The sequence below is a fragment of the Myotis davidii genome, unplaced genomic scaffold (assembly GCF_000327345.1).
Source record: "Myotis davidii unplaced genomic scaffold, ASM32734v1 scaffold993, whole genome shotgun sequence".
Taxonomy (NCBI): Eukaryota; Metazoa; Chordata; class Mammalia; order Chiroptera; family Vespertilionidae; genus Myotis; species Myotis davidii.
Genome location: NW_006285483.1, coordinates 371,160 through 396,802, shown reverse-complemented (window position 1 = coordinate 396,802; position 25,643 = coordinate 371,160). Strand labels below are relative to the sequence as shown.

At 39.0% G+C, this 25,643-nt stretch overlaps 1 protein-coding gene across 3 annotated transcripts in view; it reads right to left on the bottom strand.

Moving 5' to 3' along the window:
- USP32 (ubiquitin specific peptidase 32) overlaps positions 1-20,001 on the bottom strand; it is a 123,226-nt gene extending 103,225 nt beyond the window's left edge. For all 3 annotated transcript variants that reach the window (XM_006756163.2, XM_006756165.2, XM_015559066.1), the window contains exon 1: positions 19,818-20,001. In XM_006756163.2, the coding sequence (XP_006756226.2) occupies positions 19,818-19,986 (169 nt within the window). In that variant the 5' untranslated portion in view covers positions 19,987-20,001. The remainder of the gene's footprint in view (positions 1-19,817) is intronic.
- Positions 20,002-25,643: the final 5,642 nt, after the last annotated feature.

Below are 25,643 nucleotides of genomic sequence, written 5' to 3'. Positions count from 1 at the left end.
ACTGGACAAAACTTGTGCACCTATGGATGAGGACAGTGGGTGGGGAGTGAGGGCGGAGGGTGGGGCGGGAACTGGGAGGAGGGGAGTTATGGGGGGGAATAAGAGGAACAAATGTAATAATCTGAACAATAAAGATTTTTTTAAAAAAAGAGAAATCATGAAATTTTTCCTACAGTTGTATGAGCGAATTCACCTATTCTTATGTGTCACTAAGATCCTTGTTAAAAGGCATTACAAAAAAATCACCTTAGAGAAAAAAACAAATGGAAATTTGGAAACAAAAAAAGCATTAATCAAAAAAAACATAGTAATGAAATCTGGAATAGTTCTGCTTTCCATACTGATGGAAACAATTGAAAGAAACACCCTTCTTGAAAAACTGGTGAAAAAGAGCACATATACTGTCTCTATTCTTAATACTGCTGTCATCATGAAGAAATACCTTGAAAATAAACTGATGTGTTGGCAACCACTACACCTACCAAGTGACAGGAAAAATGTCATTTTCAGTACTATTAATGGTTACAACATATAACATCTGAAAAACCTTCAGATGTTACGCCTTCTAATACAAAAAGCAATTTTGAAAAAATTAAGGGTCAGATGTGGACAATTCTGAATTATATAAAGAAATTCACATGTGCCCTGCCAGTGTGGCTCAGTGGTTGAGCATCGACCCATGAACCAGGTGGTCACAGCTCAATTCCCAATCAGAGCACATGCCTGGGTTGTGGGCTCGATCCCCAGTAGGGGTGTGTAAGAGGCAGCCGATTAATGATTCTTTCTCATCATTTATGTTTCTTTTTTTAATATATTTTATTAATTTTTTTACAGAGAGGAAGGGAGAGGGATAGGAGTTAGAAATGTCAATGAGAGAAAAACATCAATCAGCTGCCTCCTGCACACCCCCTACTGGGGATGTGCCTGCAACCAAGGTACATAGCCTTGACCAGAATCAAACCTGTGGGACCTTTCATTCCGTAGGCCGACGCTCTATCCACTGAGCCAAACCAGTTAGGGCTCATCATTTATGTTTCTCTCTCCCTCCCTCCTTTCCCCTTCCTCTCTAAAATCCATTTAAAAAGCATATTTATAAAAAAAGATAAATTCAGGCATTTACCAACTGAGTTGTTTATTTTAATAAAAGTTTGAGCCAAGTTGACTGCATATGCCAGGAGCAAGATCTCAAATGCACCCCAAAATGAGTTCTTGCTTTATATTTTCTCAAGAGTGTTTACCAATCTGGTAATGACGTTTTAATCTGAAAATTTTTTTTAAATATATTTTATTGATTTTTTACAGAGAGGAAGGGAGAGAGATAGAGAGCTAGAAACATCGATGAGAGAGAAACATCGATCAGCTGCCTCCTGCACACCCCCCACTAGGGAAGTGCCCGCAACCCAGGTACACGCCCTTGACCGGAACCAAACCCGGGACCCTCCAGTCCGCAGGCCGACGCTCTATCCACTGAGCCAAACCGGTTTTGGCTAATCTGAAATTTTTAAATTAAATTTATATTAAGATCTAAGAGCTTAAAATTTTTGTAAAAATGATTCATATACCATAAATACTTAATTTTCATGAGTATTTTAGATATTGTTTCGTACCAGCTCCCTGATCTCAAATTTTCTAATACCAATGATATATATATTCTTCTCATCCTAAACTCTTGATCACAACTTTCAGACAGGTACCTTACTGTAAAACTATTGGCATAAATGGCAATAGTTTACCCACAAGCATAAGGGGAAAAGTCATTACTGTTCTTCTAAACATTCAGAGAAACAGACAGCAGCATTACCAGCCTATGGCTTGAAGAAAAATGTTATTTCAACAAGTGAAAGTTAATTTTGTTTAAATTTTTTTTTAAAGTTCACTGTTTTCCAGTTTACCTTATCAATCAAGCTCTAATTAATTCAATTAATCTACTTTCTTTATGAGTTTGTCTTTAAAAATGACTTCATTTTAAAGCTGAATTTAACTTTCAAGACAATTAATCTGTAACTAAAGAATTACCTTCCTGTAATCATTCACTCAATATTTCCCCAAGGAATTCTTGTCCTAGTTATACACAAAAATTTTATTACTTTTTCATTATTCTACTCTGACTTCATGGTAATGGTTATAAAGCCATTAGGAAACAAAGTAATTACTAAAAGGACTCATTCAGAGAAGACATTTTTACAAATATAACTTTATATATAATTTTATTAAAATACCAAAAATAATATGCCACAGAGTAAATATATGTGAAAAACTAGAACAAAACTATCAAAAAGAGTTTAGCCTTGAATCCAAACTTATACAAAGGATAGGCTTCAAAATGACATGAAAAATTCATGTGTTTAATAGTTCTAGTCCTCTGACATTTAAAACAGAAATGAATATTTCCTCCACAAGCACACTCAAGAAACACACTGCTATTATTAAAATGGATTAAAAAATCTCAAGCCCCCTTTTTGCCCAGCTGGTGTGGCTCTGTGGTTGAGCATTGACCCAGGAACCAGGAAGGCAGTTTGATTCCCAGTCCAGGGCACTCACCTTGGTTATAGGTTTCATCCCCACCAGGTGGAGGCATAAGTGGGAGACAACCAATCGATGTATCTCTCTCACATCAATTCTCTCCCTCCCAATCTTCCACTGTCTCTAAAAATCAATGGGAAAAATATCCTTGGGTGAGGATTAACAACAAACTGTTAAAACCCAGAACTGAATCTGGCCATCAAAAAAGTAAACATAAAATAAGTCTAAGAGTGCCCTGACTAGTTTGGCTCAGTGCTGAGAGTGTCAGCCCTTGGACCTAAGGCTCACGGGTCAATTCCCGATCAAGGGCACAGTCAAGGGCACGTACCTGAGTTGCAGGTGCAGGAGGCAATTAGTGTCTCTCTCACATCAATGTTTTTCAACCTCTCTCTTTCTCTCCCCCTCTCCCTCTCTTCCACTCTCTCTCTCTAAAGACCAATGGGAAAAAAAATTAGTCTAAGTTAATTTTCCTTATTGTACATACTAGGTGTACCTGTTAATAATGCGGACTTTTTTCAATAGATGGAGTTACACATATGTTGATACATATGCATTTGATATGTATGCTATTTTGTTGTATTGACAGCAAGCTTCAAAACTTCATATGTCAAATTTGCTAAAGGTGTTAACATCATAGATATTTTTGCAGTTAAAAATGTCAAATTTTGTGCCAAAAAAAGACCATTTGCGGGAAGTTTTAATTCATTACTTTATTTTGAAGAAAAGTGCTGCTGAAAGTTATGGTATACTTTGGGAGGCTTACGGTAAACATACTCCATCTCAAGATACTTTTGAACGCTGGTTTAAACGCATTAAAAGTGATTTCTATGTGAAAGACAAAGAACATCCAGGTCAACCGAAAACGTTTGAAGAGCAACAATTACAAGCATTATTGGATGAAGATGCATGTCAAACTCAAAAACAACTTGCAGAAAGATTAAAGATTGCTCAGCAAACAATTTTCAATCATTTACAAGCAATGTGAAAAATTTTAAAGGAAGGAAGATGGGTGGGATCAGGAAGGTGTGGTGTATTATGAGCTTCTAAAACCAGGTGAAACAATTAATACTTATCGCTACCGACAACAAATAATCAATTTGAACCATACTTTGATCGTGAAACGACCAGAATGGGCCAGAAGACACAGCAAAGTAATTTTGTTTCATGATAAAACACCATCACACACTTCAAAATCAGTTAAAGGCACGTTAAAGGATCTTGCCTGGGAAGTATTAACCCGCCCGCTGTATTCACCAGACCTTGGTCCTTCAGATTACCACTTGTTCTGATTGATGGCACACGCACTTTCTGAGCAGCACTTCAAAATGTACGAAGTGGAAAATTGGGTCTCTGAATGGTTTGCCTCAAAACAAGAAAAGATATATTGGGACGGTATCCACAAATTACCTGAAAGATGGGGGAAATGTGTAGCTGGCGATGGACATTACTTTGAATAAAGCACTTTTGAGGTTTCTCTTGAAATTATCATGTTTTCTTTGATTACAAAATCTGCATTAGTAACCGGTACATCTGGTAAACACTTCATCGTTGTAAGCAGTTTTTGATAATCATACATGGTTTTATAAACAACCTCAAGATGGCAACATTCTAAAATTTTATTACATAAAAGCAAAAGTGTGGCCCTAACCAGTTTGGCTCAATGGATAGAGCGTTGACCTGCGGACTCAAGGGTCCCGGGTTCGATTCCGGTCAAGGGCATGTACCTTGGTTGCGGGCACACACCCAGTGGGAAGTGTGCGGGAGGCAGCTGATTGATGTTTCTCTCTCATCGATGTTTCTGACTCTCTATCCCTCTCCCTTCCTCTCTGTAAAAAAATCAATAAACCAAGACACATGCCCCTGACCGGAATCGAACCTGGGACTCTTCAGTCCACAGGCCGACGTTCCATCCACTGAGCCAAACCAATCAGGGCGTAGACTATTTAATTAACAAAGAATTGTTTTTGCATATTTTACTAACAATTTTTAATAAATGTTTAGTAAAATCAAGTCATATATTACTTTCAGAAAATTATTTGAGTCAAATGTTGTCATTTCTACAGCATGGATGTACCTAGAAGGTATTATGATCAGTGAAATAAGTCAGAGAAAAACAAATAACACTATTTCACTTATATGTGGACTCTAAAGCAGTGGTTGCCAACATTTCAGACCTCACGGACCACCAGTTGGCGACCACTGCTCCAAAGGTTTCCTTAAACCAGTGGTCACCAACCTTCCGGACCTCACGGATCACCAGTGGCCCGCAGACCACCGGTTGGCAAACGCTACTCTAAAGAACAAAATAAACGAACAAAATTGAAACAGACTCACAGATACAAAAAACAGACTGATGGTTGCCACAAGGGTGGTAGATTGGGGAAGTAGGTGAAAAAGGTGAAAGGATCAAGAAGTACAAATTGGTAGTTACAAAATAGTCATGGGGATGTAAAGTACAGCTCAGGAAATATAGTCAGTAATATTGTAATAGCTATGTATGGTGTCAGATGGGTACTGAAAATATCAGGAGAACCACTTTGTAAAGTATATCATTGTCTAACCACTATACTGTACACCTGAAACCAACCCTATATAATAAAACCTAATATGCAAATTGTCCCCTCAACGGGGAGTTCGACTAGGGGGCGGGGCTGGCCAACCTACCACACGAGGCCCCTCCCCCCAGCCAGCCTCAACCTGGCCAGCTGCTAGGGATCCTACCTGTGCACAAATTTCATGCACTGAGCCTCTAGTAGAAAATAATATTGAATGTAAACTGTAATTGAAAAATAAAATTAAAAAACAATAAAAGGATTTACTGTAAAAATAGATAATTATATTGAGTATCAAAAAAAAAAAAGATTGTCAGTTCTGGAAATCTATTCCAAGGAAAGAATCCTAAAATTAGTAGAAACAAATAAATATGTTCACTTAAGCATAATGTAGTGAGTGAAAAATTGAAAGAAACATGTACCTAGTAATAAAGCAAATTATAAGTAAACTAGAGCCCTGATGCACAAAATTCATGCAAGGGGCTCAGCCCTCACAGCCATGGTGGCTTGTCTCAGCCCTTGCAGTTGCAGCAGCTTGCCCAGGCCCTTGCAGCCCCGGCTTCATCCAGAAGGTTGTTCAGAAGGATGTCCAGAAAGTCATTTGGCTGTCTGGTCTAATTAGCATATTATGCTTTTATTATTATAGATTATAAGTAATCCAGGCAATGGAATATCAAGTAACCAAAAAAAATTACAATTATGAAAATATAGTAATTTGTAAAAAAAAAACAAAAACACGGTATGATATACTGTGTGACAAAAAATATACAGAGCTCTGGTAAAAGAACACTGGGTTGAAACATTTAATTTTACTCACTTCTTAAAGCCCACTAAAACTCAATAAAGGGATTATTTTCTTCTTTAAAGGTTTTATGAACCCAAAGACAAAAGAAATTAAAACAGGCCAAAACCGGTTTGGCTCAGTGGATAGAGCGTCGGCCTGCGGACTGAAAGGTTCCGGGTTCGATTCCGGTCAAGGGCATGTACCTGGGTTGCGGGCACATCCCCAGAAGATGTGCACGAGGCAGCTGGTCGATGTTTCTCTCTCATTGATGTCTCTGACTCTCTATCTCTCTCCCTTCCTCTCTGTAAAAAATCAATAAAATATATTTGTTAAAAAAAAGAAATTAAAACAGGAGATAAAACTAAGAAAATATCTGAAGCTGTAAAGCAGACACATATTAAAAGAATTAGTAGATGTAAGAAAGTTGAATCCTAAACAGCCAATAGAAAAAGGTGAGTTTTTTATATGGCAGAATCCCACAAAGGATCAGAATTAATGGGACCAGGGTACCTCCGGAGGATGGGAGTAAAGAAAGCAATTATGCTATTGGCTCAAAGCTACTTAAGAAGCAATGACATTCCAGAGATCTCCAATCCCATTCCACACAGCCTGCTTACCAAGACTTCCAAACCATGACAAAGACTAGAAGTTTATTGTCTGAAAGACATGACACACTTCTCTGAACACCAGAAAATATCCTTAAACACCAGTCATATGTGAGGTTAACTAAGCCATTCTAAAAACAGAGGTATTAAATACATGCATGGGAATATAGAGACATCTTACCTCTCTCTCCTCTGAGCTTCCAGAGTCTGTCAGACTTTTACCCTCTAGACCAGTGATGGTGAACCTATATGACACACGTGTCAGAGGTGACACGCGAACTCATTTTTTTGGTTGATTTTTCCTTGTTAAATGGCATTTAAATATATAAAATAAATATCAAAATATAAGTCTTTGTTTTACTATGGTTGCAAATATCAAAAAATTTCTATATGTGACATGGCACCAGAGTTAAGTTAGGGTTTTTCAAAATGCTGAAATGCCGAGCTCAAAAGGTTCGCCATCACTGCTCTAGACAGAAGACCTGAGGAGACTTCTCTGAGTAAAGATACTACCTTGGGGGTGGGTGTGAGGAAGTTTCCACAATGAAAATGCTCACAACAAGCACCACTAACACAGAATGTCTAATCAGCTATATGAGCAGAGGAACAAAATTATTAGACACCTGTGAAAAGCCCTTAATATAAAAGAAGCAAAAAACTGACAGGGAATTTTGTTTGATTTTTATTTTTTTAGTAAACAGTCTATTTAGGAAGGAAAAAAACCTTTTAGAAATGTATTATTAATGTCCTCAAAGAGATAAGATATGACAAAGATACACACACACACACACACACACACACACACACACAGATGCGAGTAAACAAAATTCATAGAAAAAAAGGGCTCTTAAGGGACATACACATGACCAACATCCACAAGATACACCAAGATAATACTTCCTACCAATCTGAATGTCTAAAATTTTAAAAACTTAATACCAAGCATTGGTGAGGAGGTAGAGCAACAGAAACTGGTGGAACTGAAAGTTATATAACCTTAACCAACTTTGGAAAACTATTTGGTGGTTTCTAATGAAGTTAAACATATACCTACCCTATGACCAAACTATTGCACTACACTCCTAGGTATATAAGATATATGAAAGAATATGTCCAGAAAGACTTGTATAAAAATGTTTATAGTAGTTCTATTCTTAACAGCCAAAATCAGGAAACTCAAATGTCCAAATGAAGAATCCTATATAATAAAAAGCTAATATGCTAATTAGACCAAACAGCAGAAGGACCTTCCGGACAACCTTCTGGGAGAAGCTGGGGTTGCGAGGTCCCAGCCCCTTTGCATGAATTTCGTGCATTGGGCCTCTAGTAGGTAAATAATTGTGTTATAGTCATATAGTAGAATTCTACTCAGCAACATCATGGATGAATATCACATCATATTGAGCAAAAAAGCCAGCTGCAAAAGGAAACATACTTCATTAATCCATTTGTATTAAATGCAAGAACAAACAAAACAAATACTTTTTTAATGGTAACAGAAATCAGATCAAATGCCTCTGGTGGGTGGGGATGATTATCTGGAAAGAGGAATGAAGGTTCTTTCCAGGGTGATAGAAATATTCTATATCTTGAATTGGGTGGTAACGTAAGTGTAAAGCACTTGTCAAAATTCACTAAACTAATACTTAAGATTATAGCTTCATACGTTATGTACCTTGACACAGGTATATGTATTTTTTATCTCACTGAGGTATACCCTTAAGATTTGTGTATTTTACCATATGTAAAATTTTACATGTGAAGTTATCACATGAAAAAAAAGTTTTAATTTTCAATAAAGAAAAAAATTAAGAGCTCTTAAACATTTTTAAATAAAAGAGGGAAGAGAAATTTAAAGATTGGAAAGTAAGGTTAAAAATATCTCCCCAGCCCTAACCGGTTTGGCTCAGTGGATAGAGCATTGGCCTGCGGACTGAAGGGCCCCAGGCTTGATTCCGGTCAAGGGCATGTACCTTGATTGCAGGCACATATCCAGTGGGTAGTGTGCAGGAGGCAGCTGATTGATGTTTCTCTCTCATCGATGTTTCTAACTCTCTATCTCTCTCCCTTCCTCTCTGTAAAAAATCAATAAAATATAAAAAAAAATCTCCCCAAAAATAGTACAAAGACAAAGATGGAAAAAGATAAGAAAATTAGAAGATCAGTCCAGGAGAACCAATATCCAAATAAAAGAGTTTCCAAAGGGAAAAAAAAAAATCTGAAAGGAAATCATCTATAGATAATTAAAGAAAATGTCCCAGAACTGAAGGACATAAACCTTCAGATAAGAGCCCATTTTTACTAGCAAACAGATGAGAATAGAGCAGTTTTCAGAAACAAAAACAAGTATAAACAGTCTAAGAATCAGAATGACACTGGATATCTAAACATCTACATGGAAAGTCAGGCTAAAAATGAATCATAACTTTTTTAAATTCTGAGGAAAAATGATTTCTCACTTAGAATTCTAACTCAAACCAACTTTCAATCAAGTAAGAGAACAGATTTGAGATATTTGCAGGCTTACAAATCTCAAATAATTTCCCTCACATAAACTTTTTCTCAAAAAATTCTTGGAGGAAATCATCCACCAAAACAAGAGAAAATTCAGAAAGCAGAAGATATGGAATAGAGCATACAAAAAATCTAGTATAGGAGAATCCCCAAGATAAGGGTGAAGGGAATTCCCAGGTTCATAACTATGGACCAGGTTCAAAGAGTAAACAGTCCAGTTTGAAGCCGGTCCAAAGGCTACATGAAAACATTAGAAGAAACTGACATCTGATCATCTTGAGAGACTTGGGCAAGTTATAGCATAACGTTGAGTCAGTGCTAAATACTTAAAATACTAAACCAACACAAATAAAACCACAATTATTAGCTCTAAATTAAACAAAAAATTGTGCAGAAAAATAATCATAGCTTACTACATAACTTCAGTTATGAATCATATGTACATGGTGATAAGGTAAACACTGAATGCTTATCTAAGCATAATTAGCATATAACCACAACTATCATGGTAAAATGAAGTAATAAGGAAAGAAGAAAGGGAAGTGGCTAAAGGGGAAGGATGGGGAAGAAGGCTAAAATCTCATGCTCAGAAGTGAGAAGTCAACAGATATGCCTAAAACTGAGACAGCTATACCAAGTACCAAAATCAACTAAAAGAATATAAAGTGGTTTCTTTTTGGGAAATAGAAAATGCCAAGGAAGATTAGATTACTGCTTCTGATCTACTTGTAGTGTTTTCACTTGCTTGCATAAGGAAATACATAAACATCTATTATTCCAGGTATAGGAACTCAGGATAATAAGATAAACAGCTTAGCTTATTATCTCTGCCAGAATCACAAGAGAGGTGGATGTCTTAGGTACATTTTTAAATTCTCAAAATTAAACAAATACATAAGATGTGCAAAAGCCTTCTAAATTCTAGTGCAACCAACAATTGTCTCTCTTCTGATAAATTCTTCTAACATATATAGAACTGCCATGCAGTGCAGTTCTCTTAGACCTGTAATTGTAACCTTTAGTCATATTCCCATGAACTTGCAAAATGGGAGTTTGATATGTGAGCTGCATATTATTTAAACATTGAGAAGACATGGAAATTAAAAGGTGTGTCTTAAAACTAAATAAGATATAAATATTGATTTTTTAAAAGCAACAAATCACAATCATAAAAAGACAGTAATGACTTCAACCATCTGGTTCTCTTGATCATCAAGCGTATGCTAAACACCTATCTGTGCTTCAAACAGTACAAAGTGGTTTTTAAATAAGCAATTTTTGTCCTTTCATAATCAGCTGCAAAGAGGTATTCTCAAATTAGCATATCTGACAAAGAATAACTTCTGATCTATAAAACTCCATATATTGAAAAATTTCATTTATGGATGCTTACATAAACTAAATCTCTAAACCAAATTTTTTTTTTAATATATTTTATTGATTTTCTACAGAGAAGAAGGGAGAGAGATAGAGAGTCAGAAACATCGATGAGAGAGAGACATCGATCAGCCGCCTCCTGCACATCCCCCACTGGGGATGCACCCGCAACCCAGGTACATGCCCCTGACCGGAATCGAACCCGGGACCCTTCTGTCCGCAGGCCGACGCTCCATCCACTGAGCCAAACCGGTTTCGGCTCTAAACCAAATTTATTAATGGAACAACTCTTACAAACCCACCACACCTTCCCTCCACAGCTGCTAACAGATTCCAAAACCAACTTTAAAGCAGAGCCCATTATAATGACATATTTAATACAATTAACCATTTTTTAAACGTAAAAGATGCATTTAAACATAGAGACAAAAATATTGAGTTTTAAGCTTCAGGGCATACACACACGAGCACACACACACATATCCTAAATCAAGTTTTCCCTAAAAGTTCAATCTAGTTTTTAGAAAAGACTGTTTTGATATGCAATTCACTCATTCAACTAATATATAATGGATAACTAATATATGGCAGGTACTGTGCTAGGGATATAGCACATGTCCCTACACACATGGAATTTTATAGTCTCTTAACTGATCACTGCAATGAACCTGCCCTGAGGCTTAAATTAAGACTCACATGACCAGCGATCAAGTATGCAGATTATTAAAAAGTAACTGGTAAAAACAGAGAGCCTCTTGGAAACTAATGAATAGACAGACAAGTAGAGATGTAAGAATTGTGTTGTTGTTGTTGCTGCTAATCCTCACCTGAGGATATTTTTTCCATTGATTTTTAGAGAAAGTGGGACAGGGGAGAAGTAGGAGGGGGGCAAAAAAGAGAGAGAGAGAGAGAGAGAGAGAGAGAGAGAGAAACATTGATGTGAGGGAGACACATCGACTGGTTGCCTCCTGCATGCTCCCCAACCTCGATCAAACCTGCAACCCAGGTATTGCCCTTGACCAGGAATCAAACCAGAGACCCTTCAGGGTGTGGGCCAATGCTCTAACCACTGAGAACACTGGCCAGAGCTAAATCCTCATCTTTTATAGTAAAAACTCAATAAATACTCCTTAAATGGAAAGAAAAGTAGTATATTATCTGGCAATAAATGTAAAGATCAAATTAATAAATTTAAAGTGCTAAAAGTATAAGTCAATTAGTAGAGGAATATTGGTGGAGAGAGGATAACAATAGTACTATTATTTTCATAACAAGTCCCATTTAACCACTTGATTATAAATTATATATCACTGCAATAAAGATTAAACTAAAAGACTGAGAAGACAGGATAAAGCATTAGCCATGGAGTATAAGAAAGAAAGAATCTTAGACAAAAAAAAAAAAAAAAAAAACACCCAAAAACTAAAGATATTTTAAAATTTTAGTTTAAAATCACCTAGGTTATTTAGAACCAATGAGACAGGGCTCTGAATGTGTGTGTATTTTATTCTTAGCTTCCAAAGTAACTCTGCACAACACTTTAAACCTATAAGTTTCCAACTCTAACCTCACATATGGCAACAGGATAAAACTTGTCATCATGGATGAAAAGTACATGAAGATACTATATAAAATTAAATCTATGCACAAGGTTATTAAATATTACGTATTACCAAAAGGCATTCTCAAGTGTTAATAAGACAATACTTACTGTCATGCTAGTCCAGGGGTGGGCAAACTTTTTGACTTGAGGGCCACAATGGGTTCTTAAACTGGACCGGAGGGCCGGAACAAAAGCATGGATGGAGTGTTTGTGTGAACTAATATAAATTCAACGTAAACATCATTACATAAAAGGGTACGGTCTTTTTTTTTTTTAGTTTTATTCATTTCAAACGGGCCGGATCCAGCCCGCGGGCCCACGGCTGTACTAGTCTCTCATGACTACTCAGGAATTTATATTATTGGGTATCAACTTTAAATTGAACTAAACAGACAAAATTACATATTTCAGGCTCTTACATTTTTAACTATCATTTAAAAACTTTAAAAGAAATTTTGAGATGGATACATTGCTTAGTATACTTAATCCATGTCCGTAGTCCATTTTTACCCACAACCTTACAAACATGAATATTGTACAAATATTCTCTCCATCATTTATACATTCACCCAGCCATCCAATATTTACTGAGCACTCTAAATACATCAGGCTCTGTACTTATCCTGGCAATGGGGATTCAGCATCATGCCTGACAATAAACATCGTAATTACATATTATGAGAAAGGCTATAAACTATACAGAATAGTGCAGTAGTGACAGAAGACAACATCATATATGATGATAAAAGAAGACCTCACTGAGGCCATCAGCACTGGGACTTCAGGTATAAAGAATGGGCCAGACATGTGAATATTTGTAAATAGCCCTTCCTTGCTTGGGGGGGCTGGGGGAAAAGACTAAGGAAAAAATATGAAACAATCTGACTTGGATTTTAAGGTAGCACTGGCTACTGTGTGAAAATAGGAAATCACTGCTTGGTATCTTAGCAAGAGAGGATGGCAGCTGGGAATACAGTAGTGGCAGTGAAGATGAGAAGTTAACAGTTTGAAATGGATAACAAACAAGCCTGGGTAACACAAACTGGAGATAAAAGGATACGTCAGATGATGAAAGAAAAGTGAGGATGTCTCTATATTTTTGGCTTTAGCAACCGAAATAGTGGTGCCATTTACTGTCATAGGACAGAGCAGGGGAGACCTACCTTGATAAAAGGGTCCTTTCAGAATGGAATCTCTCTAGACCAGCCATGGGCAAACTACGGCCCACGGGCCGGATCCGGCCCGTTTGAAATGAATAAAACTAAAAAAAAAAAAGGCCATACCCTTTTATGTAATGATGTTTACTTTGAATTTATATTAGTTCACACAAACACTCCATCCATGCTTTTGTTCCAGCCCTCCGGTACAGTTTAAGAACCCATTGTGGCCCTTGAGTCAAAAAGTTTGCCCACCCCTACTCTAGACTCTCACAAGTCATTCAGAAAAGGCAAGAAACCATAGCAAACCTTATAAGGGGTAAGTAAGATGCTAAGACACTCTAATTTCTTTATAGAAACGAAAGAGAAGCTGGAAAACTTCCTCCTGCAAAAACTTCACTTTAGCAGTTATGCTTTTTTAAAAAAAGTGTATTTTTATTGATTTCAGAGGGAGAGACAGAAACATCAATGATAAGAGTCATTGATTGGCTGCCTCCTGCATTCCCCCAACTGGGGATGGAGCCCACAACCTGGGCATGTGCCCTGACCGGGAATTGAACCAGTGACCTCTTGGTCCATAGGTCAACACTCAATCACTCAGCCATTCCGGCTGGGCATGCTTTTACTAAATTTTTATTTCTTGATTTTTTAGAGAGAGGAAGAGAGAAAGAGGAAAAAAGAAATAGCAATTTGTTAGTCCACTTATTTATGCATTCATTGACTGATTCTTGTGTGCCCTGATGGAGGATCGAACCCGCAACCTTGGTGTATGGGTACAATGCTCTAACCAACTGAGATACCCAGCCAGGTTTCTTTTGCTTTTAGTGCAGTCTAATATCAAGATTCCAAGAACCATGTTATAGCAAAGTTTCATAACATCATTTTTTCTGAACCTTGTTCAAAAGATAGTTATAAACTTGGGAATTCCCTAAAAGAAGGAGAGCTTTATGTTAATTAATAATAAATCCCCAATAAAGAGGACTGTAAAGGGAAGGCCTTCATCTTTTGATAGGTCTTCTAATAGATGTCTCTGACTATAACAGTAAATAACAAAAAGCTAGTTTTATCAGGTTTTTATGTCAGTAATTAACAATCCACCTCTGACCTCCAAGAGCACTTTATTATTAGATGAAAGAACTTACTGGCATGCAAAATGAGGTAGAGGGTCTCAATTTAAACACAAATATCATGAAGCCCAAAAGGTAAAAGCAAACATTAACAAGCCCTGAAGAGAGAAGCCATTCTTTCAGGATACAGTATGAAAGCACTGTCAGTTCCATCTTAGTCTTCTCAGTACTACTATCAAACCACCAACTCTTAATCTATATATATAAAAGTCCAGCAACTGAATGGCAGAACCAGAACGACCAGTCGCTATGATGTGCACTAACCACCAGAGGACAGACGCTCAATGCAGGAGCTGCCCCCTGGTGGTCAGTGGTCAGTGTGCTTTCACAGTGAGAGTAGCCACTCAGAGGGCAGGTCCATAGCCGCCTGGCTGACTAGGATAAGCAGCGGTCCAATGAGGGCCGATCTCTGCAGGCCATGCCCCCACCACTGCACAAATCCGTGCACTAGGCATCTAGTTCATAAATAAAAGCCTAACGCCCCTGCAGCTACTGAACATTAAAGCTTCTAATCTAAACTCTCAGCATTAATCTCTAGTACTCCATAACCAGATTTTCTATAGTCACAGCAAATTACTATCCTAATTTTTCCTGTGACCTATCATATAATCAAGTGCCAAAAATCTTCCCTTTCTCCTGAGAAAACACTTAGCTACTGGTTGGTCACCACATTCCCAACTCTTTCTGTAAGGTAGCCCTAAATGGGGGGGGGAAGCTGCCCAATTTAGTAAATGGGGAGGCTAGTCATCATCAAGTGATACCTCATTCTGCTCATCCCCCTAAATTCATGGTTCAATGGTATATTTATCTCCTCTTTATCACTTACACTCATTATGTAGTGTCAAACTGGAGATTATGAAGAACAGCACCTTTGTAACTATTTAAGTGACTACATATAAGCAGACTAATTCAAAATTGACCTATTTCTCTCCTTTATATATAACAACAGCTGGCTAGATATACTTGGAAAGGCTTAATCAAAACTTACAATTCCATAACACATGGACACAAACAATAGAGTTGTGAAGGTCTGGGAGGGGTGCATACAGGGTGGAGAGGTCAATGGAAGAAAAGAAAACACAAAGGGGACATCTGTAATACTTCCAACAATAAAGATAATTTTTTTTAAAAAAACAACACAATTCCATACTAATGCTAGAAAGTTCACTGGTAAATTTAATAAATTCAGTTGAAAGCAAATAAGCGCTTTAATAAGAGAGAATAGTACACCCCAAAAAGTACCAACTGTGAACTCAACTTTCAATCACACAATGATGTATTACATTAAACCAGCTAACATCACATCATAAGTGGTATAATAGTAGTACAATTTTAATACTAATACTATGAAATTTGGGAAATAAAATATTGGTTGGGGAGTCAATGTTTTAGAGTATATTAAGGTTGATGGATAAGCAAAATGAAAAGTACCAGAACCTTCAATTATTACATGCTTAATTATTCCACTAGCAAACATAACCTTTAAGTCACTAGAAAAGTAAATTATTTAACACAGTTATTGAGCATATACAGTGTTAGGACACTTCCAGGCCACCAAATACACCTACACACACACTGCATTCCACTAGCATTTTCTTCCACTGTACCATCGCATTTAATATACTAAATGTTAATCATTTATAAATTATATAAATATACATATACTCTATTATTTTTAATATTATGTACCTTACCAAACACATACAAAATGGAAATTTAAGTAGAAGTTCTAAAATTTTATTCCCACCTATTCCCATGCATACACTTTGAGGTAAATATATTACAGTGAAAGAGGGTCTTGGTAATCTTTGTTCCTTCAGTGCCTAAGTCATAGGTACTGGGTCTTGGTAATCTTTGTTCCTTTAGTGCCTAAGTCATAGGTAGTGCTCAGTAAAAATTTGAAGAATTAATGAGCAAAGGTACACTCAAAAACATGAATCCACAACATAACTTTTTGATGTTATAGTTCATTCACCCAGCTACTTAATCCAATCTAAGTGCCAAATTCTACTTAATGAAAGGGATTAGAATATATTATCCACTGTAGTTTATTTCCACAATTTAAAAACTAAGAATAATTTTAATTCAGCAATTCTTGGAGGAAAATAAACCCTTACAATTCTGTTTCCAGAAAGATGAAAGGAGAGAAGAACAGAAAAAAGAAAGAATTGAAGATTTTAAAGTTTCTTGGAGTTCTAAAATACTCTGAAACTGTAATTCATCTTTCAATTTTTTTTAATTGGTTTTTTTTACAGAGAGGAGCGGAGAGGGATAGAGAGTTAGAAACATCAATCAGCTGCCTCCTGCACACCTCCTACTGGGGATGTGCCCGCGACCAAAGTACATGCCCTTGGCCGGAATCGAACCTGGGACCTTTCAGTCCTCAGACCGACGCTGTATCCACTGAGCCAAACCGGTTAGGACATCTTTCAATTTTTTTAAAAAACATATTTTTATTGATTTCAGAGAGGAAGGGAGAGGGAAGGAGAGAGAGATAGAAACATCAATGAAGATCATTGATTGGCTGCCTGCTGTACACCCCCCGCTGGGGATCAAGCCCACAACCTGGGCATATGCCCTGACCAGGAATCGAACCAGTGACCTCTTGGTTCCTAGGTCGACACTCTACCACTGAGCTATACCCAGCTGGGCTATCTTTCACTTTTTTAATACTATATTCCAAGCATTTAGAATAATATTCAGGAATACACAAACCACACATGTGCAAACTTAAAAATGAAATAATAAAGAACATAGCTGCTAAAATTCTCAGTACCCACTACTTGCAGTATACTTTAGGAAATACATGCAATCTAAAACAAGTCAAACCTTCAAGGGAAGGCTTGTGTTCTACCCAGATACTCAAGAAAAACAGATACAAGTCAAAAATAAAAGCCACCACTAATACATCTCCCTTTAAAAAAAAAAAGTTAAGGTATACTTTCAGGAACTATTACTATTTATATAACTGATGGCATACAGGCTAGCCAAATTAGTAGGCAAAACCAATCTTCCTAAACTCAAGAGCTTCTGAAATGTAAATAAATAAGAAGTCACTAGACTGCCCTTTCACCACTTTGGTCCAATAAGTGTTATCTGCTATTAACATAACACTCCATTTCCAGGGCCCCATTCTCCAAGATAAACTGCCTGCAAGTCCAGTTTGCATGAGGCAATATATACTTAACTATTATTTTAATACTACCTAATTATGGTTAGCATTATTTTGTGCTCAATAATTTTAAGTAAAGCCAAGGGGATAGATATTTCAGTAATTTATTAAGCTTGCTTTTTACTTATACAATGATTCATATAACACATGTTGTGTTTGTCCCTCCATTCTATATCCCTCCCTTATATAACACATGTTGTGTTTGTCCCTTCCTCATCTCCCTCCATTCACCTTATACAATATAAACAAGCAGGTGAGATTAATGGATGGAGGTTTTAGTACCTATTTTGATTACTCAAGTACTTCCAAAAAGTTCTCAAACCATTTTTAGCTCTATCAAAGCTTTATAAATTTTTTATAACCTTACTAAAAAAAATTCTATATTAAAGTCTGACATTTACAAGAGTAAATAATATGTTCAAAAGAATTACCCACTTAAAAAATAGCTCGTTTACATTTAGAAATGTTACTTTATCAACTTGCTTCTCTCTTTTGCTTTAATATTCCCCTGCAGCAAAACTGATAAAATATAAATCCATTCAAATAGATAAGATTTGAACAAGTATTTTACTACTTCTTCAAATATATGTTTTAAAATTCAACAGGTATACACCTCATAATAAATCTAACAAAGACCTTCAGTCAAATCCGTTTAAAATGCACCAACTATTAATTTAGTTTATATGCAAAGGTACAACCTTAGTTTGATATGAGAGTAATCAGGCTAGAGGTGGATAAAAGTTTAATTTTAGAATTCCTAAATGCCAACTACATCACCTTCCAACTTAAGAAACTAAACACTTCTGAACCCTGAAGCCGTAAATCAGTTTGAATGATGCCCTCCTTCACGCCATGTAAGCCATTGCCTAATTGAGGCCAGACCTGTCAGGCTCAACAGCATCCCGGAAATGACTAGCCTACTAGAGCTGGAACCACATCAAGAATTTGGAATATTTCTCATATTGAGGCAAGGAAAAAAAGTTCAAGCGAGATTGTCCATACAACAATCAGTATACTGTTCCTCAGGGAAAGACGTAAAAAGCATATTTTTGCAATTCTGGCCAGTCCACAAGACCTCTACACTCTGTCATTATTTTCAGGTGGTGATCCACTGAACTTACCCCTTTTCTTCCTGCATATTAACAAGCGTCCACTACTAAATTCTCGGTTTGAATGCCTTTCAATCGAATTTCTCTTAGGTATTAAAACTGTCACCCGGAGCATGGCTGGTTGTTTGGGTTGGAAACCAGTTAAAAATAATGCTTTAGCATCTAACCCGCTTAATGTTTATCACTTCTTACCAAGAAAATCCATTAAGTGTCACAAATAAATAGGAGCGCACACACACACACACACACTCAAATTCCAGTCACGAAAAAATTGAGTCACTTTCCAGCCATAACCTGAGCAATGGGCACTTGCAGTTGGCGTGCGCCTTGGTGGTCGCGGCCAGACGGCGGTGGCGGAGGAAGGGGTCGGGGGCCGGGGCGGCCAACGCCACACTGTGCACCGGAGCCCGGAGGCGGCAGCAGGCTGGCGCTGGCGGCCAGGCCGGTCCCCACGGGGAGCTACCACCCCGGGTCAGAACGCCGGGCTTCCTAAGGCCATCTTCTGGGGAGAGGGGGCGAGCCTGGCGGATCGAGGGCCATCAACGGCTCTGGCCAGCGTCGGAGGACATGAAACCTAAGACCAGGTCTTGTGGCTACACCAGCTGTCCAGGCTCATCTCACCTCAAACACAACTTAATTTCAGGTCGTTCTTAGCAAAGTCAGCCGCTCAGAGGGTGCGGGTGTGGATGGTGACAGCCCCCAGGAGACCGGCCAAGGCCCACGGAAAAGGCAGACACTCCACACAGGGAAGGGGCTCCCGCCGGCAGAGAGAAGAGGGCTGTGCAGCCGCCTCCCCTCTCCTCCCCAGTCAAGGCTGCTAGGTGCGAGGTGAGGATGCTGCTGGAAATGTTTATGGAGGAGGGATGTGAGAAAATGGCAGTAGGAGACGAGGTGGTTGAAAGGGCCGGTGCCACCCAAGCCAGGGGGGAGAGGAGGGCTTCCCCAGACCCATCCGGGGTCACGACGACACCAGAGAGCACGGGCACTGCCCGGCCAGCGCCGGGCACCGCTCCCTCCGGGAGAGCTTTGCTACCTGCCACACAGTCCCCGTCCCCCAACCCTGCGCCCCCCATCACACTCCCCCATCACATTCCCAACCGCGGGCCTCCCTATCTCACATTTGGAGTAAAGATCCATATAAAACATGATTTTCTATCTAATCTAATAAAAGACAAACATGCAAATTGACTGTACCTTTGCTATGCCTTAAGGCACACCCATCAGCCAATCACCACCCCCTGGGCAGCCCGTCGCCGGCCTTCCCGGCAGCTCGTCCGGACCCCTCCCCCCTCACCTCTCCTCAGCGCCTCCTCGTAGCTGAGGAATCCGATCCGTGACTCCTTGGCGCCCATGCTCCCTTCATCCCCTCGGCCGGGGGTCGGAGCCTGGTCTCGCCCCCACCCCGACTCCCGCCTTCTCCTCGGCGTCCCTGGACGGTTGGTCAGGCCTCGTCCCAGACCCATGTTGGAAAAGACGTGGAATCTTAGGGAGCCGGGGTCCGCGGGGTGCGATTCCCGAGAGACGGGAGCGAGCAGGCGAGGAACTCCTCTCGTCAGAGCAGTTTGACGGCGAGGGGGTTGTGAAAGGCGAGGAGACAGGTTTCCTGTGGCGAAAGAGTCCTTGCTGCTCGCGGGTTCAGCCCTGAGGAGAGTGAACCTTGTGACCGAGTTCACGGACCTTCCTTTTCCGCGCGTCCCCTGCCCCAGCTCCCGGCCGCCGGCGCCCCCGCCCGCCCTGAGCCCGCCGCTAGTTCCCCGATTCCTCGGAAACTGCTCTGCAAAGGGCTCCGCTGGCTTCTCTCCGGGGTTGCTCCCCGCCAGACCTGAGGGTCACCACACGTAACAGAGTGCCTGCTTTAAACTAATTTATTTTTAAGTATATATTTATTGAATTCAGAGAGTAAGGGAGAGGGAGAGAAACATCAGTGATGAGAATCTTCCATCAGCTGGGTGCTGCACAGCCCTCACTGGGGATGGAGCCCGCAGCCAGGGCGTGTGCCCTGACGGGAATGGAGCCGTGACCTCCTGGTTCATAGGTCGGCGCTCAACCACTGAGCCACGCCGGCTGGGCAAGTTATTTTTTAATTGTAAAATATAAAGAGTGGGGCACAGTATGTTTGCAGTTGTGCGTATTTGAAACAAGAGTTGATTCTTGTGTGATTATTTTCTAGACAAATAATTGTAAACCTACTTTTGGCCCCACCTGTACCTGACAATTACTGTTTTCACCATTTTTAAGTACCTCCTGAGTGGACTCATGGTGTAGGTCTTCTCTCGTGGCTATAGTCTACTTCTTCTTTCGTGGCTGGTTTATTTCACTTTAAAATAAGGTCCTCAAAGCTCCTCCATGTTTGTACCAGACGTCAGATCTGCCCAGATTTACCATGTGACGCACAAGTTACACTTGATTCTACACCCAAAAGAACTGACAGCAGGGAGACACAATTATACACCCATGTCTGCAGGCCACTATTCACAAATAGCTACAAGGTAGACGCGACCCAAGCAAGTGTCCGCAGACAGAGACATGAACCGTGGCCTACGCACGAGATGAAATATTACTCCGTTCCCGGCTTTTGAACTCTCGATTCCATTTGCTTCCCTCTGTCTGCATCCTGAAAGTCACCATCTAAAGCTTCTGGGTAAGGAAACAACTTTGAAAAACAACTATTTGTATTAGATTAGACCCAAGGTGCCAGGTAGGTCATTCAAAGCCAGCAGAAGGTGTTTTGTTCCTAAAGGCCTGCTGGAGAAAGGGGGTCACGCTGCTTCTCTGCTTACCTTTCCTGGTAGACCAGACCAGCATGGCCTCATCACCGGCTGCCCTTCCCAGTTCGCCGGGAGGCAGTTCATTTGAAGACCTGGGGTTTAACTTCATTAGTAAAAGGCCATGACTAAGGGGGTTGGGAATGTACTTCAAAGACTTCCGTTCCCAGGTCATTAGTTTGGTGTAGACAGAAGTCTCCAGACCAAACAACTCAGTCATCTCCAGCCTGCGGTTAGATTATAGTCATTAATGGGAAGTGGCCCTTGGCCGGTTTGGCTCAGTGGGTAGAGCGTCAGCCTTCGGTTTGAAAGGTCCTGGGTTTGATTCCGGGTCAAGGGCACCTGCCTGGGTTTCGGGCTCGATCCCCAGTAGGGGGCGTGCAGGAGGCAGCCCATGGATGATCCTCTCATTATTGATGGTTGTATCTCCCTTCCTCTCTGAAATCAATTAAAAAACTATTTTAAAAAATGAATGGAAAGTGAATCTTCAGAGCTCAGCTGTGGGAGAAAAGACCCTTGAGAGTTCCAGTGCCACATCCCTAGGCCTAATGACAGTCTTGAATAATCAGGCCCTAAAGGTGGCCTTGCTGTACAAAGGGTAGAGCTGGGGTACAAAGGACTGCTCTCCCCACTTGACTTACAGAGGAATTGGAAGCAAATTGTTTTATCTCTTTGTAGTTCTTGCCCCACATGAAAGGTGGGACTAGAGTTGAAGTTAATCTATCTCATGAAATAATAAATGATTGCAAAATACTCAGGAGAGAATAGATGAGAAATTTTTTTTAAAATATATTTTATTGATTTTTTACAGAGAGGAAGGGAGAGAGATAGAGAGTTAGAAACATCGATGAGAGAGAAACATCGATCAGCTGCCTCCTGCACACTCCCCACTGGAGAAGTGCCCGCAACCCAGGTACATGCCCTTGACCGGAATCGAACCCGGGACCTTTCAGTCCGCAGGCCGACGCTCTATCCACTGAGCCAAACCGGTTTTGGCTAGATGAGAAATTTTATAGTGAAAATTCAGAGCAGTATTAACCCACAGAAACGTAAAAATGTTTCTCCTTGGTTTCAGGTCTGGTTTCCCCCAGGACCTAAAATGTTTCACCCCATCACAGAGTTTACCATGGACTAAACACTTCTCAAAATTGTGGGTTGAGATAGAAAACTAGGAAATACTATTTCTCCTTTGTCTGAGTTAAAGTAAGCCTATTATTGAAGGCAGTGAAGCAGATAGTTATATCAGATGGGAACTTTAAATGGTAAGCTGGGATTAAAACCTGTCTTGGTTTATGTTACACAGTATCAGGCAAGTCAAGTGTTAAACATCCCTCTATAACTTAAAATTAATACAGTACTTAAATTTGATGATGTAGAAAATCTTTAATTTGTCGTGCTGAAAGGACTTCTAGTAATTCTTTAGTTTATTTGGTTTTATTATATTTCACTTAACCCACTTAAGCGCTGGCCAGCCACCTGACTTTAAGCACAAGGCTGTACTTTGGGAATCATTGCTTTAACTATAATTACATGCCTGTGAAAGAGTTGCCTGTACAAAGATTTAAAGCATAAGAGATTGGTATGTAATTTCTACTTCCAGTTGGGCAATTTGAATGACAGTTCCTCAGTTTGTACTCCCAGAGAAATGGCAAAGGAATAAGACAGAGTTGTTTTACTACTTGTCAAAGAAGCTTAGGCCATAGATAAAGAGGTCAGTAAAATAGAAAGGGTGGAACAGCACCTAATTTATGTATAACTTTTTAAAATATATTTTTTTATTGATTTCAGAAAGGAAGGGAGGAGAGAGAGAAACATCAATGATGAGAGATAATCGTTGAGCAGATGCTTCCTGCACACCCGTTACTGGGGATTAAACCTGCAACCTGCAATGGGGGCATGTGCCCTGACTGGGAATCACGCTGGGACCTCCTGGTTCCTGGGTTGATGCTCAACCACTGAGCCACACAGGCACACTGGCCAGGCTGATTTATGTATAACTTGATTGCCACAAAGTGAGGCCAACAATTTATGAAGTGTGACTACATAAGAGAATTTATTTCCCAGCATTACGAACTTGTTACCTTATAGTGACATAATTTGAAAATATGATCAATTACTTTTTTATTTACTCTAAAGCACTTCAAGCTATTTTAATGAAAATAATATAGTCATTTAAAAAAATTTCCATCATTACAAAAACGTATATAAAATAAAAGATGGTGCTTTCCGCTTTACCTACTCTCACTCCCTAAAGGTATATATCCTTTCGGTTTTCTGTGCTACACCCACCATATTTTCCATGCATATAAAATGTGCATCTATATTCCCTTTCTTTCTACACACATTTTTTTAAATATATATTTTATTGATTTTTTTACAGAGAGGAAGGGAGAGGGATAGTTAGAAACATCGGTGAGAGAGAAACATCGATCAGCTGCCTCCTGCACAACCCCTACTGGGCATGTGTCCGCAACCAAGGTACATGCCCTTGACGGGAATTGAACCTGGGACCTTTCAGTCTGCAGGCTGACGCTCTATCATCCACTGAGCCAAACCGGTTAGGGCTCTACACACATTTTTATAGTGTACATACTGATATGCAGTTTTTTTCACTCAATAGTATATCTCAGATTGTTTTTCATGTCTGCATGTAGATCTACCTTATTCTTTTTAATGGATACATAGTATGCCAATTTTGGGTATTTAATGTATCATTAACCACTTACTGATGAACATTAGATTGTTTCAAGTGTTTTAATATTATAATGTTGCAATAAACATCCTAATACACATATGCTTCTTTACATATGTAATTTCCAGAAGTAAAATTGCAGAGTATGTATCTTTTAAGTTTTAATAGATATTGTCAATTTGCCAGCCTAAAAAGTTGGATCAATTTACATTGTAATAAAAAGCCAGCCCTGACTGGTTTGACTCAGTGGATAGAGCATCGGCCTGCAGGCTGAAGGGTCCCAGGTTCGATTCTAGTCAAGGGCATGTACCTTGGTTGTGGGCACTTCCCCCCAGTAAGGGGTGTGCAGGAGGCAGCTGATCGATGTTTCTCTCTCATCGATGTTTCTAACTCTCTATTTCTCTCCCTTCCTCTCTGTAAAAAGCCAATAAAATATATATATTTTTTAAAAAGCCAGTTTCCCCTCAACCTTGTTAACAATATCAATTTAAGCTGATTTTTGTCATTTACCCTTTATCTATTACAAATCCTAACAATAAAGAATTGAGTCCCTGATTTTCTAGACATAAAATTCATTTTAAACGTGGACAAAATATTTGAAAAAAATGACTAAAATTATGTCATTCTCTAATCTGCAATTAAAGATGTTTCTCTTGTTTATCACTCTTGAAAATATGCCTAAAATTGGCAAAATTCCGACAGGGCCCATCCCTTAAAAGCTTCCAACTTACTAGATACCTAAGTTAAAACTAATGATTGGAAAGAAGTAAAATATTCAGTGAGAGCCTTTAACTTACACCTGTCTTAGAAGTTCTCTTTTCCTCTTTCCACAATCCAAGCTTGGCAAACAAAATTTACAATACCCACTGAATCTGTGAGTAAATATTTTCTCTCCATAATATTCCTATATTGTCCTCTCCCACCCCAACTGCAATAAAGTTGTATTTCTGTCCCTTTCAAATTAATAGTTTACAAAGGTTAGGGAATAGGTCTTATGGACTGTACCACCAGTGGCTTCTTTTTCTTGTTAGCAGCTTCTTTTTAGTCCTCTAATCTTATTCCTTCTACTGTGGCAATTGTACTCTTAGACCAATCTTTTCTAGAAAAAATAGTAACTACAAGTTTGAGAATAAGTACATTACTGAATTCTAATCGGCAATTAAAATGGAATAATATAAAAGCCAGCTCTGAACAGAAAGGCTATAACTTACTTCAGTTTTTAGGTTCTTAATAAGCTTTGTCATCTAAAGTTCACTTATAGTTTTAATATGCTTTCTTAGACATTTGAGCTCTAAGAAACTTTAGCTCTGTACCTTCGACTTTGATTTTTTTCATCTAGTAGATGAGAGATTCAAACTCAATCAGGTTTTTTCCAGTTCTTATATTCTAGTATTATCTCTTAAATTATACATTCTCTTGCCAGCTCAAATCTGTTTTTATGTTTAGTTCACTCTGAGTTTTTTCTCACCTGGCTATTAATATAATTTTCTATTCTGTTTCCCACCTTTTACTGAACTACCAGTCTGCTGTTTGTCTAATTGTTCTCCCTTTCTTGACTGTGGACTTCCTTTTGATCAATAATTATTACTTTAATGGGGGAGGCTATGTATGTGTGGGGACAAGAGTTATATAGGAAATCTCTGTACCTTCTGCTCAATTTTGC